Source organism: Amaranthus tricolor, chromosome 2 (assembly GCF_026212465.1).
Source record: "Amaranthus tricolor cultivar Red isolate AtriRed21 chromosome 2, ASM2621246v1, whole genome shotgun sequence".
In the NCBI taxonomy this organism is placed as follows: Eukaryota; Viridiplantae; Streptophyta; class Magnoliopsida; order Caryophyllales; family Amaranthaceae; genus Amaranthus; species Amaranthus tricolor.
Window position 1 is genome coordinate 7,873,671 of NC_080048.1, and position 21,139 is coordinate 7,894,809.

Genomic DNA, 21,139 nt, shown 5'->3' on the forward strand with positions numbered 1-21,139 from the left:
TACGACTGATGGGTAAGAAAAAGTATAGTCAAATGAGATCTAGTTGAATCGTCTAATAACATAATTTCAAATGTTAGCTTTTTATACTTTCAAATTATGAATATTTCAAGATGTAAATAGTCATAATAACACATGCGTAAAAAGTGAAATGTAATAAGCACTTCGTAACGGAAAAGAGGAAGTATTTTTAGTTGATACTATTCAAAACATGGGCTAATTCTTGGCCTAAGTTCAACTACATAGTCCTATGCATTATAAGTTTTTGCTATAATTTTATTTTAATTCATATTAACGAAGTTTGCTAAATTTTTACTTTTAGTCATAATTTACAAAATTTTTTTCTTATGATTCTCACTTTTTCTCTATTAATTTTATAATTCAATAACTTAATATCTCTATCATGTAAAATATTTAATTTTTCTTAATTTTCATGAATATTTTTTAAAGGAACATCAAATATGAACAAAGGGAGTAAAAAGTATATGTACGTCCTATCTACTCTTTCAGTCCCACTCATTTAGCATCATTTATTTCACTTATTTTGTATTATTTTTATTTTTATTTTTAAATAATTTTTTATTTTTTTAAATCTTATACATATATTTTATTTTCTTTCATTTCATCCACATTGTATACTTTGTATTTTATTTATTTCCAAATATACACTTTGAAGAAAAAAAAACAATTCATTTTTTTTGCTAGGGATCGAGTAGTAACCGCATGAAATCAAATTGATTTGAAAAATGTGGGGTAAATCAATGTCAAAATTAATGGGAATATTGATTGTTTCTAGGAGTGTTGTTATTCTTTAAATAGAGGTGCACAGTTTCAACTTTGTAATCTTAAATCAACTATAGTGTTCCATACTTGCTTTAATTTTGGGTTAGTTTTTGGCATTTAGTCCAGTGATCGGTTTAAAATAAATAAAAACTATTTAATATCTTTGTTTTGAAAGTTACAACTGATTGACATGTTATGTGAAAAATTATTTAATTATCAATTTATTTATAACAGAATAGATGAAGTAGCAAATGACTTATTATTCAGAATGAAAATACTGCTTTGACTAACTTTTAACTTATTAACCTATTTTTTCTCTAATAAAAAATTAACAATTAATATTTATTTTTATCAAATGTATATTCTAAATAGCTGATTTATTATATAACTAGCTTAAAATCCAACAAAAATAATCACCACTTTCGGTTCAAAAAATCAATCGTCAACAACTAACAACTATTTTACAAATACCAATGAAATGTAGCATAGTAAAAGGAAGGTCAAAGATTGATAGTTTAATTGTTCACTTATATTTAAAAATAAAGAAAATTCTGCATTTTATATTTTAATTTTAATTTATAAGTTCATGACTCAAATTTTTTATTTAATTCTTATTCACACATTTAATTTATATATTTATTTGTTTTTTAAAACACAAAATTTATAATTGCAAAAGTCATAAAAGTGATGAATTGATAAGTATATGTTGCAACAGTATTGGTAATGTATATTTGTAGTTGTGTTCATATTCATAAGATAATGAATGGCATTGAATGAGAGTGGGTACACACGTGAATGAACAACTCTTAAATTCTTGGGAGATTGTGCTTTCAAGTTTCAGCCTTAGAAATCAACAAAATTCCCTTGGTTTACGAGTCCTCTATATTTTCTATTTCTAATGCCTTGACTTCTTAGTACTACTCCATTATTTTATTTATTAACAATAACTCTATCACCCACTTCTACTAATCAAATTTTCTGTCTTTTTTAATTTGCACCATATAATTCAAAAATTATTATATTTAAGTCATATGCTGTAAACCTAAAAGAGCAGAGAAAGAATTAACCAAATTTCCAATCTTATAAGTTATTTTTCGTTCTATTTATTTGAATTTGCAATATATGACTAAATAACTAGTATTCAAATATTTGAATCAAATAATGCAAATTCAAAAAGACAGATAATAAGAGACATACTGAGTAGTCACATTCCAGATTCAGAGGAATAAATAATTAATATTGGGGTGTGTGATTTAGTACTAATTAAGCTACTTTAATTGGGTGTTAGTCAAATATGCCTGTCTCACAATTCAGGCCAACTCTTCGTTGAAGTTAACAATTTGCACATTACCCCAAATCCACGCTTGTAGAATCATCATATTCTTCAACATAATACTTAAACAAACCAAACAAAAGATAAAACTACTAAGGATTGATCATCATTCATCACTTCATCAACTACTACTGTATTGACCAAATTTTTTTAAAGGGGAGGACTAGAAGACATGCAACCAATATCAAACCTTAAATCTTACTTAGAGAAAGTAATACATATTTCAAATTGAAAGGTGAATTCATTGAGAAAGAAAAAGACGAAGTAAAAAAATTGATGAATATTTGAAACTTAAATCTTACTTAGAGAAAGTAATACATATTCCAAACTGAAAGGTAAATTCATTGCAAAAGAAAAAGACGAAGTAAAAAAGTTGATGAATATTTGAAACTTAAAAACAAAAATAAGACGAAAAAAGTGATTTTCACCTTTTAATTGTCAGTTTTCAAAATCATCATATTTCTAATAAATTTAACTAGATTTATATATATATATATATATATATATATATATATATATATATATATATATATATATATATATATATATATGTCACTTTTAAATAAAAAAATTGTATTATTTTCCATTTTGGTTCGTCCCACTTAATTTGCATCATTTCTACTTTTGGACAATGGCCTATCACTTTCTTTTAATATCATCCATGCATTTTAAGTCTCTTTTAATTTCATGTATAAAATTCATTCTCTCTCTTTATTTATTACCACTTTCTTAAAAATACAATAAGCGGACAAAGTAGTATGTGTTTACCTTAGAATTTCTAATAGTTACCTCAAAAAACAGATCTAATTACGAGTATGTTTATCAAAAGTTTTTTCCTTGGTCAAATACCAATTGAAAAATTGGATTATAAGTCAAAACCAAAAGGCTAATATATATTAACTTTTATAACAACAACAATACAATAGCCTTAATCCCAAAAGATTAAATCGAATACATAGACCGATATATAATTTTGACGGTCATCTACATAAATTCTTCTTTTCATTTCATTTTAGTTTTTTTATTATCTCAATTTGTAAGTCTATCTTTTCCACTGTTGTCATGTCCTCCTATTGTGAGACTACAAAATTAAAACAAGCATAAATAAAGGGGAGAATTTGAATAAAATAAGATTATTTAACAACTTAATTCCAAAAATAAGCTTCGTGAAAACTTAATTCCCAAAATAAGCGTCCGTACATCCAAACCTAGCCTTGGAGTAAGTCGCTATTACTAACAGCGAAAGACAAAAAAAAAAATAAATAAATAAAAGTCATAAATCACTGTTACTAACAGCGACTTAGGGAGTTGACCAGTCAACTCCTTAAGTCGCTGTTAGTAACAACGACTTTAAGGTTAACTGATCAACTCCTTAATCTCGTAGGTTGGAATGAGAAAGTAACTGAGAACTGAAAACTTAAAATTCATTAAGTCGCTTTTATTAACAGCAACTTAAAAATATATATATATATATATATATATATATATATATATATATATATACATACATATATATATATATACATATATATATATACATATACATATATACATATATATATATATATATATATATATATATATATATATATATATATATATATATATATATTTTAAGTCGCTGTTAGTAACAGCGACTTACTCCAAGATTAAGTTTGGATGTACGGACACTTATTTTGGAAATTAAGTTTTCACGAAGCTTATTTTTAGAATTAAATTGTTAAAACATCTTATTTTATTCAAATTTTCAATAAAGGGTGTCCTATCAACTCTTATCCAACAAGATTATTAGGAATGTGATTATATAATGATCACAAATTGTTGTACAATAGATCTCATTATGAGACGCGTTTCATGTATGGTTAAACTTAAATAATACAAAATGAGTATATAGGCACTTTTGAAGACGTTTCACCAAAAAAACGATTTTTCACAAGAGCATCTGTATAACAATATGTTCAAGTCAAGAAAACAATTCTCACCGCCAAAATTTTTACATTCCCTTAATAATTCATACAGCTTGCCTCTACCCCTACCCTTACCTAGGGCCGTCTCATTTATTATTGGCACTAGAGCAAAAGATAAAAAGATCCCCTTAAAATTTAAGCCCTACCCCTATAGGCTATAATATGTATAAATAAGAACAAATAAAGTTGAAACTAAAGAGAAATAGAGATCATTTTCGAAAGTGAATATTGACAACTGAGGACTGCAAGAACAAAGTTTGCTGAACAGAAATAGCAAGAGGTAGAATTGGATGAAACAGGAATGAGGATATCTTCTTTACCCGAGCATCGGTGTTCCCAGCTTCGGGGCCTATAACATTCGCAAAATAACCATTTTCCAACTCAGTTTTACGATTCTATGCTAAACGCAAACCATCGACAACAATAATCTTACCTCACGGGGCACCAAATGTTCGAGTATACAAAGATCACGCGAGACGCATACCTGGTTTGATTTTGAATTTCGGAACTTTGGGTTGCCTCCTTGCAATGAATTTGATGGGGTGGTCTGTGCATTGTCTGTGCCGGTCAGTTGCCGAAATCAGCTGCATTATTGCAGGAACTAATTAGAAATATTCAGAAACTCTAACCAAACTGAAATTTGGAACGCCCAACTCTATCAAATTACAGTACTTATTGCAGGAACTCTTAAGTATCGAGTAAATCGTATTACCATACAACAAAAAATATAAGTGATAGTATCAACTGAATCTTCAAATAAGGGATATCCTACAACCTGTGCAATCACACTAATCTCTCCAGCGAAAGAAAAATACATCAACAGTGCCTTTTGTAGCGCAAAATCTTGGACGCAGTTATGGTTGAGATAACGGACACGAAACCACTTTCGCAGTCAAATTTCAATGGAGTTATTGTGCCATCTCATTATGATTCAAGACACGTGAGCAAGAGTAAGTTTTTCCAATGTCTAGCTAAGGAACCCAATTCCTAAGATCCAACCCTCTTGCTTACATCATGATTAGTATTAATTCTAACTATGCCTAAGGGTAATAATGAGTCGAGCTTATGCACAAATTACTCCAGCTCAATTTGGTGAAAACGTGATATATAGTGAGGTCCTAAGAAACTTTGCAAAATGGTGTCGTGTCGCCAAGTCCAACACGTTGATTGTAGTAGCTTAATGGGCTTACAACTATGTTTTAAGTTCATAGCTGTTTTTGTGCAAACCACACATTTAACATAGCTAGCTGATGTACACTATAATTAGTTAAGATGACCAAGGATTTCAATGTTGTATGAATAAATTAGTGGGATTTATTGATTAAGAAAACATTGATTGAGCCAGTTTTGTATTTTGTTAGTTGGCTGTCACTTAGACATGTTAGATGTATTTTACAAACAAAAAATCAATTAACTATTCTAATGATCTTTAATGTTGTAACCCCTATTATTAACATGGAATGATTTCATTCTGAGGTCTATTTTCATCATGTTACTTACTACACTTGATGCAACTTCAAGTTACAATACACAAAAACAAACAAAGCCCCGTATGCAATCTTGGCTCAAACTGCACATGACAACGCCTGACACAACCCAAGTTATATAAACTGAGTAGGTTTTTGAGTTATAAGATTTTAGCAATAGGTATTCCTTTCTATGAATAATGAATTATTTATCAAAAAACCACTCCACTTTTTGGCCTTATTTCAAAAACCACCGTAATAGAAACGATGTAAGAAATAATCCTCATACATAGTCCAATATTTTAACCCTGCCCTTTTTTGGGTGGCGATTAAAATGACCTAAAGTTAATATTAAAACCATCTGATCAACCCTAACCTACACTCACATATCTGATTGTAGGTTTGACAAAAAGTTGAAAACTAAAAAGTTCCTTCTCTTCCCTTACCGAAAGCCCGCATAGCCAGTGTCTGCCCACCCTTGCATACTTGATAACTTTTTTTTTTTTTTTTGAAATTTTCAAAAGCCATTCCATCTAAACCACACCTTAACCCATGCCATCTATTATATCCTTGTTCTTATACTGTGAAACTTTGCCCCATAGAACCAGAAATTTCAAGATTCTTTTTCCTTGAACTTGACCTCGTCTTTTGAATTTGTAGTTGTGGTAGTTGTCAATGTGGTTGTAGTATTGATGAGCTTTTTACAATTCCCAATGCATTAAATTTCCATTAAAAATTAATATAAACAATCCTAAAAATTCCTTATTGTTATAATGCGAGTTCTTTCCATTTTCCTTAAATGGAAATTTCACAAAGTTCTTTTTATTATGGATCATTTCGTTATAGGACAACTTTTTTGACAAATAAGCTCATTTGTCTAACACAATTATTAAAAAAGGCATCACATATTAACTTTTTTAACCCGATTTTATCTTGTTACATTGCATGGTTTAAATAAAATTATAAATACAATTAATTCGTAAGGAATGACAATTGTATGGACGCGAGTGAATACGAGGCGAGTATAACCGTAATGAGTATACCTAGTTGGCTATAGTGAGTAGATATAAGTTTAAATATATATTCAACATGGGTATGAAAATTTTACCTACCATGGAAGGTGATCAGGTGGTGGGTATGATAATTTTGGTAGAGTATGGGGGAGGTTATACCCTACCAGTCCGCCCACTTAATTTACCATCCCTAAGATCTATTCAAGATGCAAATATATGTTAAAAGTGAACATAAAGTGCAAAATATTGAAAATATGAAAGTAGTACACAAACATTTATTCGTATTCCTATTCTATCATAAATAATGGTTATTGTCATTTTATTTATACGACATGCCCCGGTCCTTTCCCTATATGAAGGTGGCATGACTTGCTAAGTGTTATGATAAAAGTTTTACAGTACTTGCCCTTTAAGAAGGTGGTGTGACTTGAAAATATTTATTTGTCTTGTTCTTTTTACTAGTACCTTCCCCATTATCTTTACTTTTCACACTATGAGGGGGATTCGAGTTTCTCTAAGTGGTTTTAGTACAATGATGAGATTAAGGACAGTGGTGGAAAGTTATGATGGTTGATGGTTGCGTTGGGGTTGACTATGTAAACGTTTGATAAAGTACCATTGTTTAACATAGTGTTACTACCGTTGTATTGATAATCCAAAGTGAGTGAAAAATGAATAAGATGAGACTTGTGAGTTTTTAAGCAAAATTAGTGCTCATAACGTATTATAATATATTTCAGTAGATTTTAAGTTAGATGAATATATCCTTTTATTCATCCACAAGGGGGTATTTATAAACACTTTACTATTCGTGCATTTTAATCCATCACTGATTACAAAATCTATTCATAAGTTATTATTCATACACATATCATTTTAGTGTTCATTTATATATCCCCTCAACAATATATAATATATCATATTATGACATATTATAATATATCACAATAGATAGTATACCAATACATATATGTTTGATCGATATCCTTTTATTCATCCACAAGGGCTTATTATAGGCATATTTTACTATTTTCGATTTAAAATCTATCATTGATTACAAAATCTATCCATAAGTTAGTGTTCACCCACTATTAACACCACTTTAAATAATGTAACTCTATTAAACATTTATTTCATAGTTAAGCATATTAACCTACCATGTACTACAAATCCTGCGAGGGGGGCAACAAGTCAACCCCAACACAACCATCAACCACAGACTGGTAATGTTTATCAATGCAAAAGTAAACTATGCAACACTCCCCTAGTCTCAACATCCCACGAGAATCACCAATAGAAACTCAAAGGTCCCCCCAAAGTAAGAGACGTAGGGATGACGAGGCAAAAACTAGTATATGCCAATAACGGGAATAAATTTTTGCTAGTCGCGCCACCTTCAGCAAGAGCAAGGACACTTCAACTTTTAAAATAAAACTTGGCGAGTCACACCACCTTTTCAACTTACTCTCTGGAGTAATTTGGTGAAAAAACAATGAATTTACCTATGTTATACACCCTAAAGTTTCTAGTGGATTCATTTGGTTAAAAGGTTAGTTATAAGCTCCAAAATTTCATTCGTTAAAGTATTTTCTAGAGTTTCAATGACAATGGTAAGTATGCAACATCATATAACTCCATAGAAGGTTATCATGTCTTCAAACTTATGAAGTATTACTTAAACCACTCACTAGGTAGAGTCAAAGGATAGGAGACAAACCTTCTCATCGAACCGAAAAAGAGACTGATCAAAATAAGGCGATGGACTCTGAGACTGACAAGTGAAAGGTAAAGACACCAAAGTTTTCTTCACAAACTGCAAAAACTGGTCAAATGTCAAGTAGAAAACTATCAATTTTTAATTGTTGTGTTATCAAAACTTAATAGCCAAAAAATAAAAACAAAGATCAAATTGGAAAAACATGCCTGAGAAAGGCTGCCAGACTTATTTTTCAAGCTTGTTAGTTGCTCCAAAGCATGAAGGTTATTTGAATGAGATGAGATGAAATTCATATGCAATGAATTGTTTGGAGGCGTATGGAAATGATCAGCAAACTTCTCGAGCAAAAAATAAAGCTCATCTGCCGAATTCTGCATATTTCAAGCGATCAGCAAGAAGGTTAGGGGTAACTATCATAATGAGAATTTTATTACAGATATGTCCGTAATTAACGCAGTGATAAAACCTGGTAAAATGCTACAAATTCCGCCGCCTCCATGTTATATATAGCAAAGAAAGCAGGATGGTGATCAGCATTTCGCGAGACCTGGAATCAAAATTCAATCAATAACTCACGTCCCATCAAATTTTCCAGTGCAAGAAGACAGGGATAATGGTTAAGCAGATAAATGATCTACAAGATAAGAAATTTCCGCTTTTGATATCTTGACCATTACACAATCCAACGTACAGAGTTTCCAACATAGTGCAAAATATCGGTCGCATAGTGACTGCATTGTAATGGTTTTTGAGGCTACCACGACCAGAATACAGGCCCTGATAACCACAAAACCTTCCACATCAACCATGAAAGTGGGTACGCGATATGTTACGATAACCGTGAGTGTATTTTTGAGATTTTGTGCAACGGTGTCAAGGGAAAAAGTCAGAGAAAAGTTCACACCACATCTAGGGGAAAGTGGTCCACCAGCAAGAGTTAAACAAAAAATGTCTTACCCCTCCATCCACACTGCCGAATTTGATTAATAAGTGATGTCTGTCCAAGAATTGAACCTAGCAGTACAAGAATTGGCATTGATTAAAACTTTTATGATTTCAAATTTGTAAAGAAAACAAAAAAATATCTTGGATAAATCTTTGACACAAAATTTTTACCTTCCATATTATCAAGTCAACGTAATCTTGAAAATGAAAATAAAACTTCTTCTTTAATGACTGAACTCTCTGCCGGGACAAAGGGATAGAAGAATGATAAATACTTTCTATAAAGAAATGAAATGGTAAAATCTATATGAAATAGGAAAAATTAGATAAACTGATTCTCAACGAATTTGCAGTTATAATTTATAACAAAGATATAAAACCAACAAAACTTCAATAAATCTATACATCATTGTTAAATCATTGCAACATCAATCAATATCAGTGATAAGCAAAAAGAGAAACCTGTGTTTCATCAACTTCTTCATTCCATATGGCTCTGAAGATGAATGAAAGTAATCGTTGTTTAATGCCACTTAAAAAAACATTTCTAACTTCATAATGTTCACTGCTGGGAACACCGTCATTGCTATTAACAAGGGCTTGCTTTTGTCTACTATGCTCATTCATTGTTCCAGACTGTAGATAACAACTCTTGAAAGTTAGTTGATAATACCCGACTCATAAAGAAACTTCTCATACACAGGCAATATCCAATACAAAAGAATAGAGGTGTTCAAAACACAACCGATGACCCAATATTTACCCAATCTTGTACCCAAACCCGATTTCAAAATGAATTTAAAATTATGTAAAAACCAATGTGGACTCAAAACCCAATTTTGAACCGACCAGAAACATGTTACCCGAAACCGACCCCATAACCCGAATGAGCACCTCTACAAAAAAAGATGCAATTAACCACTCCTGAACAACCATAAGGCTTTCAAAAGATTAACTTACTTGAGCACTTGAAAGTAGGAAGAGCTCGTCATCTTCTCGACAAAATTCTCCAAGTGCACGCACGTCAACTAGGTTACCAGATTCCCTTATTTGAAGTATATGTATTGTCTGATAGCGGAGGGACACAACAGCGAGCAAATCATCATATAGATATACACCCATGTTATGTGCCAAGTTAATAAAATCATTGTGAAAGATCTTCTTATCCAAAATAATCCCATCTTCCAATCTAAAAGTCAGATAATAACATAAAAAGAGTCAACTCATAGTAGGATTAACGGGTGTAAATTCATTTGGTCAATCAGATTTGTAGGCTTAAGTACTAACCAATAGAAGATCAAAACTATTCAAAAACCCAAGATGAAACTGCAAACCTCAGTAAGTGAAAAGTAATCTTTTCTATGGATGGAACACCTTGTACGGCACCTCCTGTGGCTGGAGCATCATGAACTTGTGCAGTTGAAGTTGCGAAGAGTCCAAATTGGTTGTTCTCCATATAAAGGAAAAAATCTTTACAAATAAGCTCATTGCTTGAGGCAAGTGATACGGTATACAACTGAGTGAAGAAGCTATCAAACTTCTTTGCTTTAGGTGGAAGTTCATGAGCATCACACGCGTCACCACAGCATGAATATGTTAACCACATTGGACTATAAACAATAAGCTCCTGGTAATTTCTGCTAAAGCTTATGAGGTACTTTCCATCTTCAGTGAATTTGCGGAAAGAATAGTCCGGGCATTCAACATCATATATGGTATAACTTGGCACAAGATTCTCATAAAATTTCCTAACACGGTGAATCTGAATAAATAAATTATGGTAAGATTTTGATACTTAAAACTTCGAATTTTCAAATATAAAAACATAGACAGAAAAGTGCAAAGTCAAAAGCTATTTCAAAAGAATCCGATACGAGGGACAGGAAACGTAGGAAGGGAAGAGTGATACATTTTTCTTCCAAATATCTCCAATGCTAGAGAGATTTAGTTATGATGAATTTCATCTAGTCATCCCTCCAATTCCATCTCTTCTCATTTGTTGTCCAATAAAATTTTGTCACCCCAGTCTCACTAAGCAGCTCTCAGCTAAGCTCCCTTCTAGACCGGTAAATGTACAAAACATTATCTTAAAATAACAGAGCTTTGGCGGTCCAAATGATGAAAATTCATCTCTTCGTTTCCCTTCCCTGACTTCTATACCATCCAAATTGATTCTAAAGGTGATGAGCAAAAAGTGAGACAAGGCTATTGCAAAAAGCTTCCAACATTTATTTAACTCATTAAAAAAAAGGTTCCCCTACCATTCTTGGTCTTATATGGAACCGTCGAAGAGTACTATACTCAAACACATTTCAGTTGCTTCAGTTGTTAGACAAAGCCTATGTTAATGAAACTCCATCCTTATACAATTCTCAACAGCTCCATATACAGGCTGTCATAATCATCATCATCATACCTTATATATCTCTCTTATAGAATTTATGATCAGGGTCTATATCCCGCTCATAGAACCGCTCAAAGAAGTTATGATAAGGTCTAAGAAGGACCCAAGAGACAACACCATACCCTTATCAAAAGAGATAAAGAGGTTGAGGCTAGTGAAGTCTCGGTTTGAAAAAGACTAAAGAATTAACACTCCAATGTGAACCAAAAGCATGTAAACCATGATCATAAATAAAGGATGGAAATAAATTACCCAATAATAATCAATTACAAGACAAACCCATATAGTAGAAGCTATGAAACTACACATAAAAAAAGGAGAAAAAAGAAAGACATACATTAGTGCCAGGAGTAGAACAACGAGTCTGGCGTTCAAAAATTCTAGCAGCAAGATTGGTGTTTTTAAACATGAGAGCTACCAACAAATTAAGGCAATTATCAATGGAAGAATTATGAGCAACTCCAACACAATCTGCGCAAACCCAGTTTTTATCTCACTCAGAAACAGCAAAAACATAACCCAATTCAGTTCCTGATCTTATCTATCACAATTAGGTAAGGATAAACAATTGGGTTTTATGAATTCAACAAGGCTAATGACGATTCATCCACAACGAACACGAGCATACAGAATGAGCACCTACAGCACTAGCTTTGCAAACCCAGTTCCTGTTTTTCTTAATTGGGTGTAAAAACACAACCCAATTCAGTTCCTGATCTTGTTTATCACAATTTGGGAAGTGTAAACAATTGGGTATACGAATTCAATAAGATTGATGACAATCAATGCTGGATTGGTAAAATGTAGGAGGGTTTAGGGTAGTGGGTATTTTAGTAAAGGGGAAAAAGGAGTGGTTTGAGAGGATGAGAATTGAAAATTGAAAGAGTATAAAGGGTTTTGGGAATCAAATTGAAGGATGAGAGGAAGTAGAAGTGATAAGCTGTGGACAAGGCAACAACAAGAAGAATGGAAGATGTACTCTACAAAATTGCCGTCGGATCTTTTCCTTTTTATTTGACTTAATAGTGACCACTCGACTAATCCACAACATTTATGAAGACTATATATTTAGATACGTTTTATTATACTTGTTATATTTGACTTTTTATATTATTTATTATTTTATTTTATTATTTATATATTAAACTATGCACATTTAAAAACTATAAAAAGTTAATATAATGAGAGTATGTGATTAAACGATTCAAACAAGATTACACTTGACTATTCTTTTCATATACATCACCCGCAATATATAACATAAGTTTAAACGATAAAAAGTGTCAAAATCCGTAATATATCAAGTAATTCAAGAATGGAGGAAGTATATAATTGATCATGGGTTTCTTTGATAAATGATCGTTTGTCATAGTTGTTGGTTGATTAAAACCCTATTTTCACTTGATTTTTACTAATTTGGTTGCTGATAAAAAATTTCATTTTTATTAATCATCAGGGATTTTTTACTATTTGAAAATTATTTAAATAAATTGTAACTACTTTTTGGTTATAAATTATTAAAAATGATTTTTACCGATTAAATCTAATTTTATTGATTATTACTGTCATTACTTGTTATAACAGTTTTTTGCTAATTAAAACTAATTTTTACTGAGTAAGGCTTATTTTTATTAATTATTTATTTTTTAAGGTAAAATAAATAGGGTATAAGTCAATTTTATTTAGTTATGTAATATAGTTGTCATGAAATTCATCATCATCATCATTCATCATACACATTGTCTCCCAAGTTATTATAAAATTATTTGATAAAACTCAATAGTTGATTATAGACTATTTATTAGAGTAAGAGTAAGTTAAAAAAAAAAAAACTAAATATAAAAAAAATCTATTTATAGTCTTTTACTGGCTAAAAAGCTAGCTTTTCAATTAGCTTAAGGTAGTGTTTAAGAACGAGTATTTCATTTTGAGATTTTGGAATTCATTGTTGGAAATTCAAAAATATGAAATTCAAATTCAAATTTAGCGTTTGGGAAATATTAAAATTTTCAAATCCAAAATTTCAAATTCCAAAGATTGTTTGGCAATCTTTATAATTACAAATTATTGATTTCAAATTCTAACACTGTTTGGTAAATATATGCAATTACAAAATTCAGTCATCCTTGCAAAATCACCTAAAACATGAAGTACATGACAAGGTAAAATATAATACTAGCACACCGATTGCACTCAAAATTTGAGTATGTGATCACCCTAAGAGATTGCCCATAATTGGCCCCACAAATTCATCCCTATTGAACTTTAAAATCTAGCTAGAAAGACTAATAGACTATAATACTACTAAATGAACTAAAATTCCTAGAAAATTACTATGAGTGAAGACATAAAATTACCCAATCTAACTTTTCATGTTCAGGTAAAGTCTTGAAGCATTTCAAACTCTTCTATATTGTTCAAAAATCGCTTCACTGCCTTCAACACTTCCTGTCAATCAAGTCCGACAACTCTTGAAACAATAGACCTCTTTAGAATCAGGCTTTGGAGGGTTTTTTGATATCATATACTCCTTAAATGTTTCCGCAAAGCTAGCAACAGCATCAGTTAGACGATCTCTCTTTAATTACTTGCTTGAAGACTCTCCCGAAGTTGCATCTGAGATGTGGGCACCTTGATTTTCAGTCTCCAAAGCAGCAGCTGACTCTTCGTGTTGCTCAGCACGATAACCAATCGCTCTATCCACCGACACCAAAGCACAAATGTCATCCCAATTCTCAATCCTTTTGTTCATATATGCTGAGGCATTTGGATTATCCTGCATAACATTGGAAAAGAAAGATGCAAACATTAATCATCAATAGTCAATCCATATAACACAACATTATCATGATAATTCATAGTTAATCCATTAAGGGCAAGAGCACAAAGTGTCCAACATAAGGATATAATCTCATTGTGTTTGATTGACAATCAGAATAGCATACCTTACAATATTTGCTCCATTGGGCAAAATCATTCATACCAATCTCAAGCATATTTTTTCTCATCATTCCATGTAAACTTAGTGTAAGTTTGAATGTCGGTGATGATTGTATGATGTTTCTTCCATACCTTAATCCTATTTTTGGCATGATCCATCATAATAAATTTGTCTAATTCATTCCTTAACTTGTCAAAAACAGCTTGATAAGCTTGAGGCTTGAAATCACCTTCACCTTTATTCCCCTCATTTATTTGATCAATTAATGTTGAAGCGAGAATTGCATCCATTTGGGGAATCTAAGATACGTAACCTCTCTTTGATGTTGAGCTTGAACCCAACTGCCTTTTCATTTGTTTGTTCATTATTGATAGAGAAACTACAAAATGAGTCAAAATGAGAATTGCATCCATTTGTTTGTTCCTTAACACCCTTAAAGTACCTCAACTTAATGTCCTCAGAATAATCAGTATTGTGACTAACTGTTTTAATATAGTACTTCCCTAGTTTTAGTACGGCTTCAAGTACGATGTGAAACTGACGAATTGATAACCGACTTCTAGCACGTCGTTAATACTAAAAGCCTTGGCTATACAAACAATATTTATAATCACCCTAATACTACTACAACGAGTGTAATGGTAAGTCGGGGGTCGAACCACAAGGACAAGGGATGCTAGACTAAAGACTTTGTGTGGGAAGGTTATATAGAGGGTTGGTTGGTGGGTGAACTTAACTAATAACAAGAATAAAAAGCGAAACTCAACAATGAAAGGCAAGCGGAGATTAGGCTATGTCCACCCTAGGATGGTCTATTGGAGATAAAGATAAGCTAGGTCAAGGGAGTTCGTTACGATAATCAATCAAGACACTCTAGATATCGAGAGGAAGTTGGTGACCTTATAACCCACACGAACGACCTATAATCGCCCTATGTCTCTCTAGAAGTGGCAGGACAAGATTCGAATCGAATATCTATCAACAACCATCATCAACCTCAACCCTAATCCTAAACACTGAAGACAAGACCAAACCTAGGGTTTCTCTAGCCTAACACCCCTAAAGAAACTATTATAACATACTAGAGGCAAAAGCAATAAACAAGGAAAGCATTAAAGGAATTGAAGAACATGAAAGCAGTAAAGGGAAACAATAGAAGAAAGCAATAGAGGAAAGCAATAAAGACATCAAAGCATTAAAGAAATAAACTTACATAAATGAAGTGACATGAGACTAGATGAAAGCATAAATGAAGAACTACAAATCTAATCTAGGGTTTAAAACTAAGAAAAAAAAAATAAATGTTTGATGTTCTAAAGTGAGGCATAAGAGCTCTCATAATAGGCATGGGGTTTATTCAGATCCAAGGGGGTATTTATATCCTAAAGACTAAGGGAACAAAAGCCCTAAAATAACCCACGGGATTAAGCTTGCGAAGAAATCGACACGCGCAGCTTTTTAAGTCTATTCGCCCGAATGGGTAAAGGCATTCGCCCGAATGAAAGACAATCCGCCCGAATGGGCTTAGTTCGGGAAAAATATCAAGTTCTGAGCGCGAGAAATGGACTTCATGAGCCATTCGCCCGAATGGGGACATGCATTCGCTCGAATCAACTCATGTTCGACCGAATGAACTTGGATTCGGCCTTTTTAGAAGATTTGAGGCTTGGTCTTGAAGGATTGCTCTTCCATTGCCCGAATGTAACAAGCATTCGGTCAAATGCTAGCTTCTTTATGCATTGTTGCTTCGTTTAAGTGCGAAATGGTCTCTAGGCTTGGTGAAGTCTTCGGAGATGACTTGTAGCGCTTGGAAATGCTTCGATACTCGTGTCTCATCTTCGATTAAAGCATCTAAGTCTCGTACGCAACGTAAAATACCTTGAAATCTCCGAAAATACCTCAAAACACCATGGAGACAAGAACAAGGTAGAATCATGCGTAAAGTGTGTAAAAAGCATTCTAAAACGCGAGACTCGACACTACAATGAGGAGATAAGTGTGTTCTAAAAACGAGCACATCACGACTCACTGTCTTTCCTGAACGAGCGAAGATCCCTTGTACTACTCTATTTTTTAAATCATGGGCAAGAATATGAAGGAACATTGCAACAATTTCTTTCACCGTTACATATCTAGTAGTCTTTAATCCTCCATTGATTTGCAAAATGTTACATATCCTATTATTTTTCAAGTCTAACATCCAAAAGGCCCTCTTTTGAGCACGAAAATTTTCATCCCAAGAGACCTCTCTCACCCGGTTTTGACTATATTGTGCTCCTAAAACTACTAAAATGAAACTCACAATTGACAAAACATTATCTCTATCATCATCATTTTTCCTTGCATGCTTTCGTGACTCTTGAATAATTAATTCTTCTGAAATATTCTACAATTAAAAGATGTAAAATTAAAATTATTTCTTAGCATTTGATATTTAAAGGATGAAATATGAAACAAAAATCATCATAGAGCTTCCACGTTGTTAATCATGAATAATCAATAACAATATAAATACTCTTCTTGAACCAAACACGAGGCCACAATAATTTAAGATATAGTCATGATGTTAAAACGCGGTCGCAGTTCCGGTTACTCGTCCCATTTATTTTTTGTCACTATTTATTAATCACTTTTATTTTGTATTTTATTCTTAATCTATAAGTTAAAATATATTAAGAGTTAAAATGTTACCTCGACAAGTGTGAAAAAAATAGGACTAGTAAAATAAACAGATGGACTATTTTTATAAAAATAATCAAAAAAATTCATGAAGTATTAGGCATGCAGCCGCCACCATCAAAATCACATGGGATTTTTATAGAAACAAGTAGAAAAGTTGATTCAATCAACTTTTTGCAGAGTACTATACCATCCTTTCTCATCCTTTTCTTATCTTCCAATCAAACTGTTTTTCTGTTAAACCAGCAAGTTTTTGTGGTTTTGTATTATATTTCTTGTATATGATTCAATCAATTGATGATGGTTATTTATACAGAAATTAAAATAACTGCTCCTAAGAAGATCTAGTAACTGCAACATTACATACCACTAATACAAGTAACTGCTCCTAAGTAACTGCTCCTAAGTAACTGTAATGCATAATCTAACACTCCCCCTCAAGTTGGGTCGTAGGGTCACCAACACCCAGCTTGCACAAAACTTCTTCAAAAAAATGAGTTCCAACTGCCTTTGTGAGAATGTCTGCTAGCTGATCCTTGGACTTCACATGCGGAAGCTTAATTACTTGAGCTTCTTATTTCTCCTTTATAAAATGCCTGTCCACTTCCACATGTTTGGTGCGATCATGTTGAACCGGATTTTCTGAAATATTGATAGCTGCTTGATTATCGCAGTACAGCTCGCAACTCCTTTTAGGAGGGAATCCTAGTTCAGTAAGTAACTTTCTCAGCCATAAGACTTCCGTGATTCCCTTTGCTACACCTCTAAATTCAGCTTCAGCACTAGACATGGCCACCACCTTTTGTTTCTTGCTCTTCCACGTGACTAGATTTCCTCCCAAAAGAGTAAAGTAGCCTGAAGTTGACTTTCTATCATCCCTATCACCTGCCCAATCTGCATCTGTATATGCTACAAGGTCAAGATGACCATTCTTCTGATAAAAGACTCCCTTACCAGGACATCCCTTGAGATATCTTAGAATCCTATAAACAGCATCCATATGTTGAACCTGAGGCGTGTGCATGAACCTGCTGACTATTCCTACTGCATATGCAATATCTGGCCTTGTATGAGCTAAGTAGATCAACTTCCCTACCATGCGTTGATACTGCATGCGATCAGCTAACTTTCCTCCTTCGATCATCTGTAGTCCATGGTTCATCATCATTGGTGTCTCGATAGGCTTGCAATCCAGCATCCCTGTTTCAGTTAACAGATCTAAAACATACTTCCTTTGGGATATGAAAATTCCTCTATTCGATCTAAGAACTTCAATCCCTAGGAAGTACTTCAGCCTACCTAGATCTTTCATTTCAAATTCTTGAAATAATTTCCCTTTCAGAGTTGCAATTTCATCTCTATCATCCCTGGTAATGATCATGTCATCGACATAAATTATTAAGCACGTTGTTTTGCCTCCTCTTCGTTTAAGGAACAAGGTGTGATCTGAATTGCTTTGCCTGTAGCCAAATTTCTTCATTGCAGAGGTAAATCTTCCAAACCACGCTCTGGGAGATTGTTTTAGCCCATACAGAGCCTTTCTCAATTTGCATCCCTCGTTCTCCGAAAAATCTGATGTAAACCCTGGTGGAGCTTCCATGTACACTTCTTCTTGTAGATCTCCATGTAGAAACGCATTTTTAACATCAAATTGGTGTAAGGGCCAGTCTAAGTTTGCGGCAACGCTGAACAGAACTCGAACTGAATCAAGCTTAGCAACAGGAGAGAATGTTTCTGAGTAGTCAACTCCATATGTCTGAGTGTATCCTTTCGCCACCAATCGAGCTTTGTACCTTTCAATCATGCCATCTGACTTGTACTTGATCGTGAACACCCATCTGCACCCGACAACTTTCTTTTCCTTTGGTAGGATGCATTTCTCCCATGTGTCATTCTTGTTAAGAGCATTAATTTCTTCCTCCATCGCCTTTCTCCAATGTACAGATATAAGGGATTCTTCTACTGTTCTTGGGATCTTGGCTGTATCTAAAGTTACCTTAAATGCTAAGGCACTTCGTGACATATTTCCTGATTTAGAAGACTTCTCAATAGGATATCTTGAACGTTGTGCTTCATACTCAGGATCATACCTTCTTGGAGGGACCCCTCGAGTGGAGCGAGAAGGTAACATATATGATTCACCACCAACACCTTGGCTATCATGATTCCCTGTTTTAACTGTATCTGTAACAACTTCTTCATCCATATGATCATCACTTATATTATCAGTATTAGTATTTTCTGGAGCAATATTACTATCGAGATCTGAATGACTTACCTGATGATCAGACAGGATTGGTAATGGTAGAGAAGTGGAGAAAACGTCTTGGTGGGGTAACTCTGTAGCATTGCCCACTTGGTCTTTTGGGTCTAAGTTGGACAACCGTGGACTGATTAACCATCTGAGATCGTCACTGTGATTCTCCCCCTGACATCGAAGAGGGTGGTAGTAATATTCGTTCTCAATGAACTCGCAATCCATGGTGGTATAGATCTTTCTAGTCAGGGGGTCATAACACCGATAACCTTTCTGATTCCTCCCATACCCAATAAGGACACATTTGACTGCTCTCGGTTCAAATTTGTTTCTTACTCTCGCTGGACAGTGAACAAAAACTATGCACCCAAAAACACGAGGATGTAGGGTATGTGAGGAAGGTAAAGAGAAATAGGTTTGGAGGGTGGCTAGAGGTGTGTGGTATTGAAGGCTCTTTGAGGGAAGTCTATTGGTAAGGTAGTTAGCAGTGGCGATGGCTTCAGGCCAAAGATAAGTCGGAGCATGAGAATCAAGAATAAGCGCACGAGTCATTTCAAGAAGTGTGCGATTTTTCCGTTCGGCCACTCCATTTTGCTGAGGTGTATTGGGACAAGTGGTTTGGTGTATAAGCCCTTTCTGTTTAAAGAACTGTTGCATGTTTGAATTAACATATTCTCCACCATTATCTGTTCTAAACATGCGGGGTTGAGTTTGAAATTGAGTGCATATCATATTATAAAATTCAACAAACACATGAAATACTTCCGATTTGTGTTTGAGGAAGTAAATCCAACTCATCCGGGTGCAATCATCAATAAATGTGACAAAATAGGAAAAACCATGTAACCCTATGACGGGTGCAGGACCCCACACATCAGAATGAATCAGCATAAAAGGTAAATCAGTTCTATTCAAACTAGTAGAGTATGAGTGTTTATGACTCTTTGCACGAATACAAGTTTCACATTTGAAATCAGTTTTTATTCCTATAAATTGAGGAAAAAGTTTTTCTAAATACCCTATTGATGGATGCCCTAAACGTCGATGCCACGTCCACAGTTGTCTTTCCTCTGACCCGCGAGCAAGAACAGCTTTGCCTTTTTGAGTCTCCCCTTCCAAGTAGTATAATCCTCCTTTTTCAATACCACGCCCAATGACTTTCCCTGTCCGAACATCCTGCACAGTACAACATCCGGGCTCAATGAGAACAGAACAACCGAGATCTCTAGTAAGTTGGCTTACTGATAATAATTTATGAGACAAGTCGGGGACAAATAAACAATTTTTTAAAGTAAGTTTTTCTGTAAGAGAAATTGTTCCAGCTCCGCTCACTTTAATCCCTTCCCCATTGGCTGTTTTAATAGTGGTTTTTATAGGGGTGTCACGAGTCAAAAAATCGTTTGGGTCATACGACATTGTAGCGGTGGCACCACAATCGATTATCCAACCCTTATCAAAATAAGACGAAGTATTAAATGAGGACGAAAAAACAGAAAAAATATGGGATGAGGAAGATGATGAGCCACGTGACTCTTGGGTTTGAAAAAAGCCACGTGACCCCCCCTCCTTTAGGGTTTCATTTCCTTTAAAAGGAGATGGGGGGTCTTCCCTTCCTTTACCCCTTTCTCTTCTTCTCA

At 33.6% G+C, this 21,139-nt stretch overlaps 1 protein-coding gene across 2 annotated transcripts; it reads right to left on the minus strand.

Moving 5' to 3' along the window:
- Positions 1-3,788: 3,788 nt before the first annotated feature.
- Positions 3,789-12,632, minus strand: LOC130804255 (light-mediated development protein DET1). 2 transcript variants are annotated; one of them, XM_057668644.1, is made up of 11 exons: positions 11,963-12,632; positions 10,556-10,983; positions 10,182-10,410; positions 9,684-9,857; positions 9,393-9,461; positions 9,234-9,290; positions 8,743-8,823; positions 8,483-8,647; positions 8,277-8,372; positions 4,565-4,664; positions 3,789-4,429 (listed from the first exon to the last, which is right to left on the minus strand). In XM_057668644.1, exons 1-11 carry the CDS (start codon positions 12,032-12,034, stop codon positions 4,290-4,292), a joined length of 1,611 nt encoding a protein of 536 aa, XP_057524627.1. In that variant the 5' UTR covers positions 12,035-12,632; the 3' UTR covers positions 3,789-4,289. The 2 variants fall into 2 exon arrangements, with proteins under 2 accessions (XP_057524627.1, XP_057524620.1); XM_057668637.1 differs by having other exon boundaries at positions 8,277-8,381.
- Between the last annotated feature and the right edge of the window lie 8,507 nt (positions 12,633-21,139).

What these genes read in the sequence shown, in the direction of transcription:
- LOC130804255 (XM_057668637.1), bottom strand. Translation starts at nt 12,034, where the DNA reads ATGTTTAAAAACACCAATCTTGCTGCTAGAATTTTTGAACGCCAGACT. An exon ending in GTTCTACTCCTGGCACTAAT is followed by an intron (nt 10,984 to 11,962) that starts GTATGTCTTTCT and finishes TTATTTATTCAG; the next exon opens with ATTCACCGTGTTAGGAAATT. An exon ending in AATTTGTAGCATTTTACCAG is followed by an intron (nt 8,648 to 8,742) that starts GTTTTATCACTG and finishes TGAAATATGCAG; the next exon opens with AATTCGGCAGATGAGCTTTA.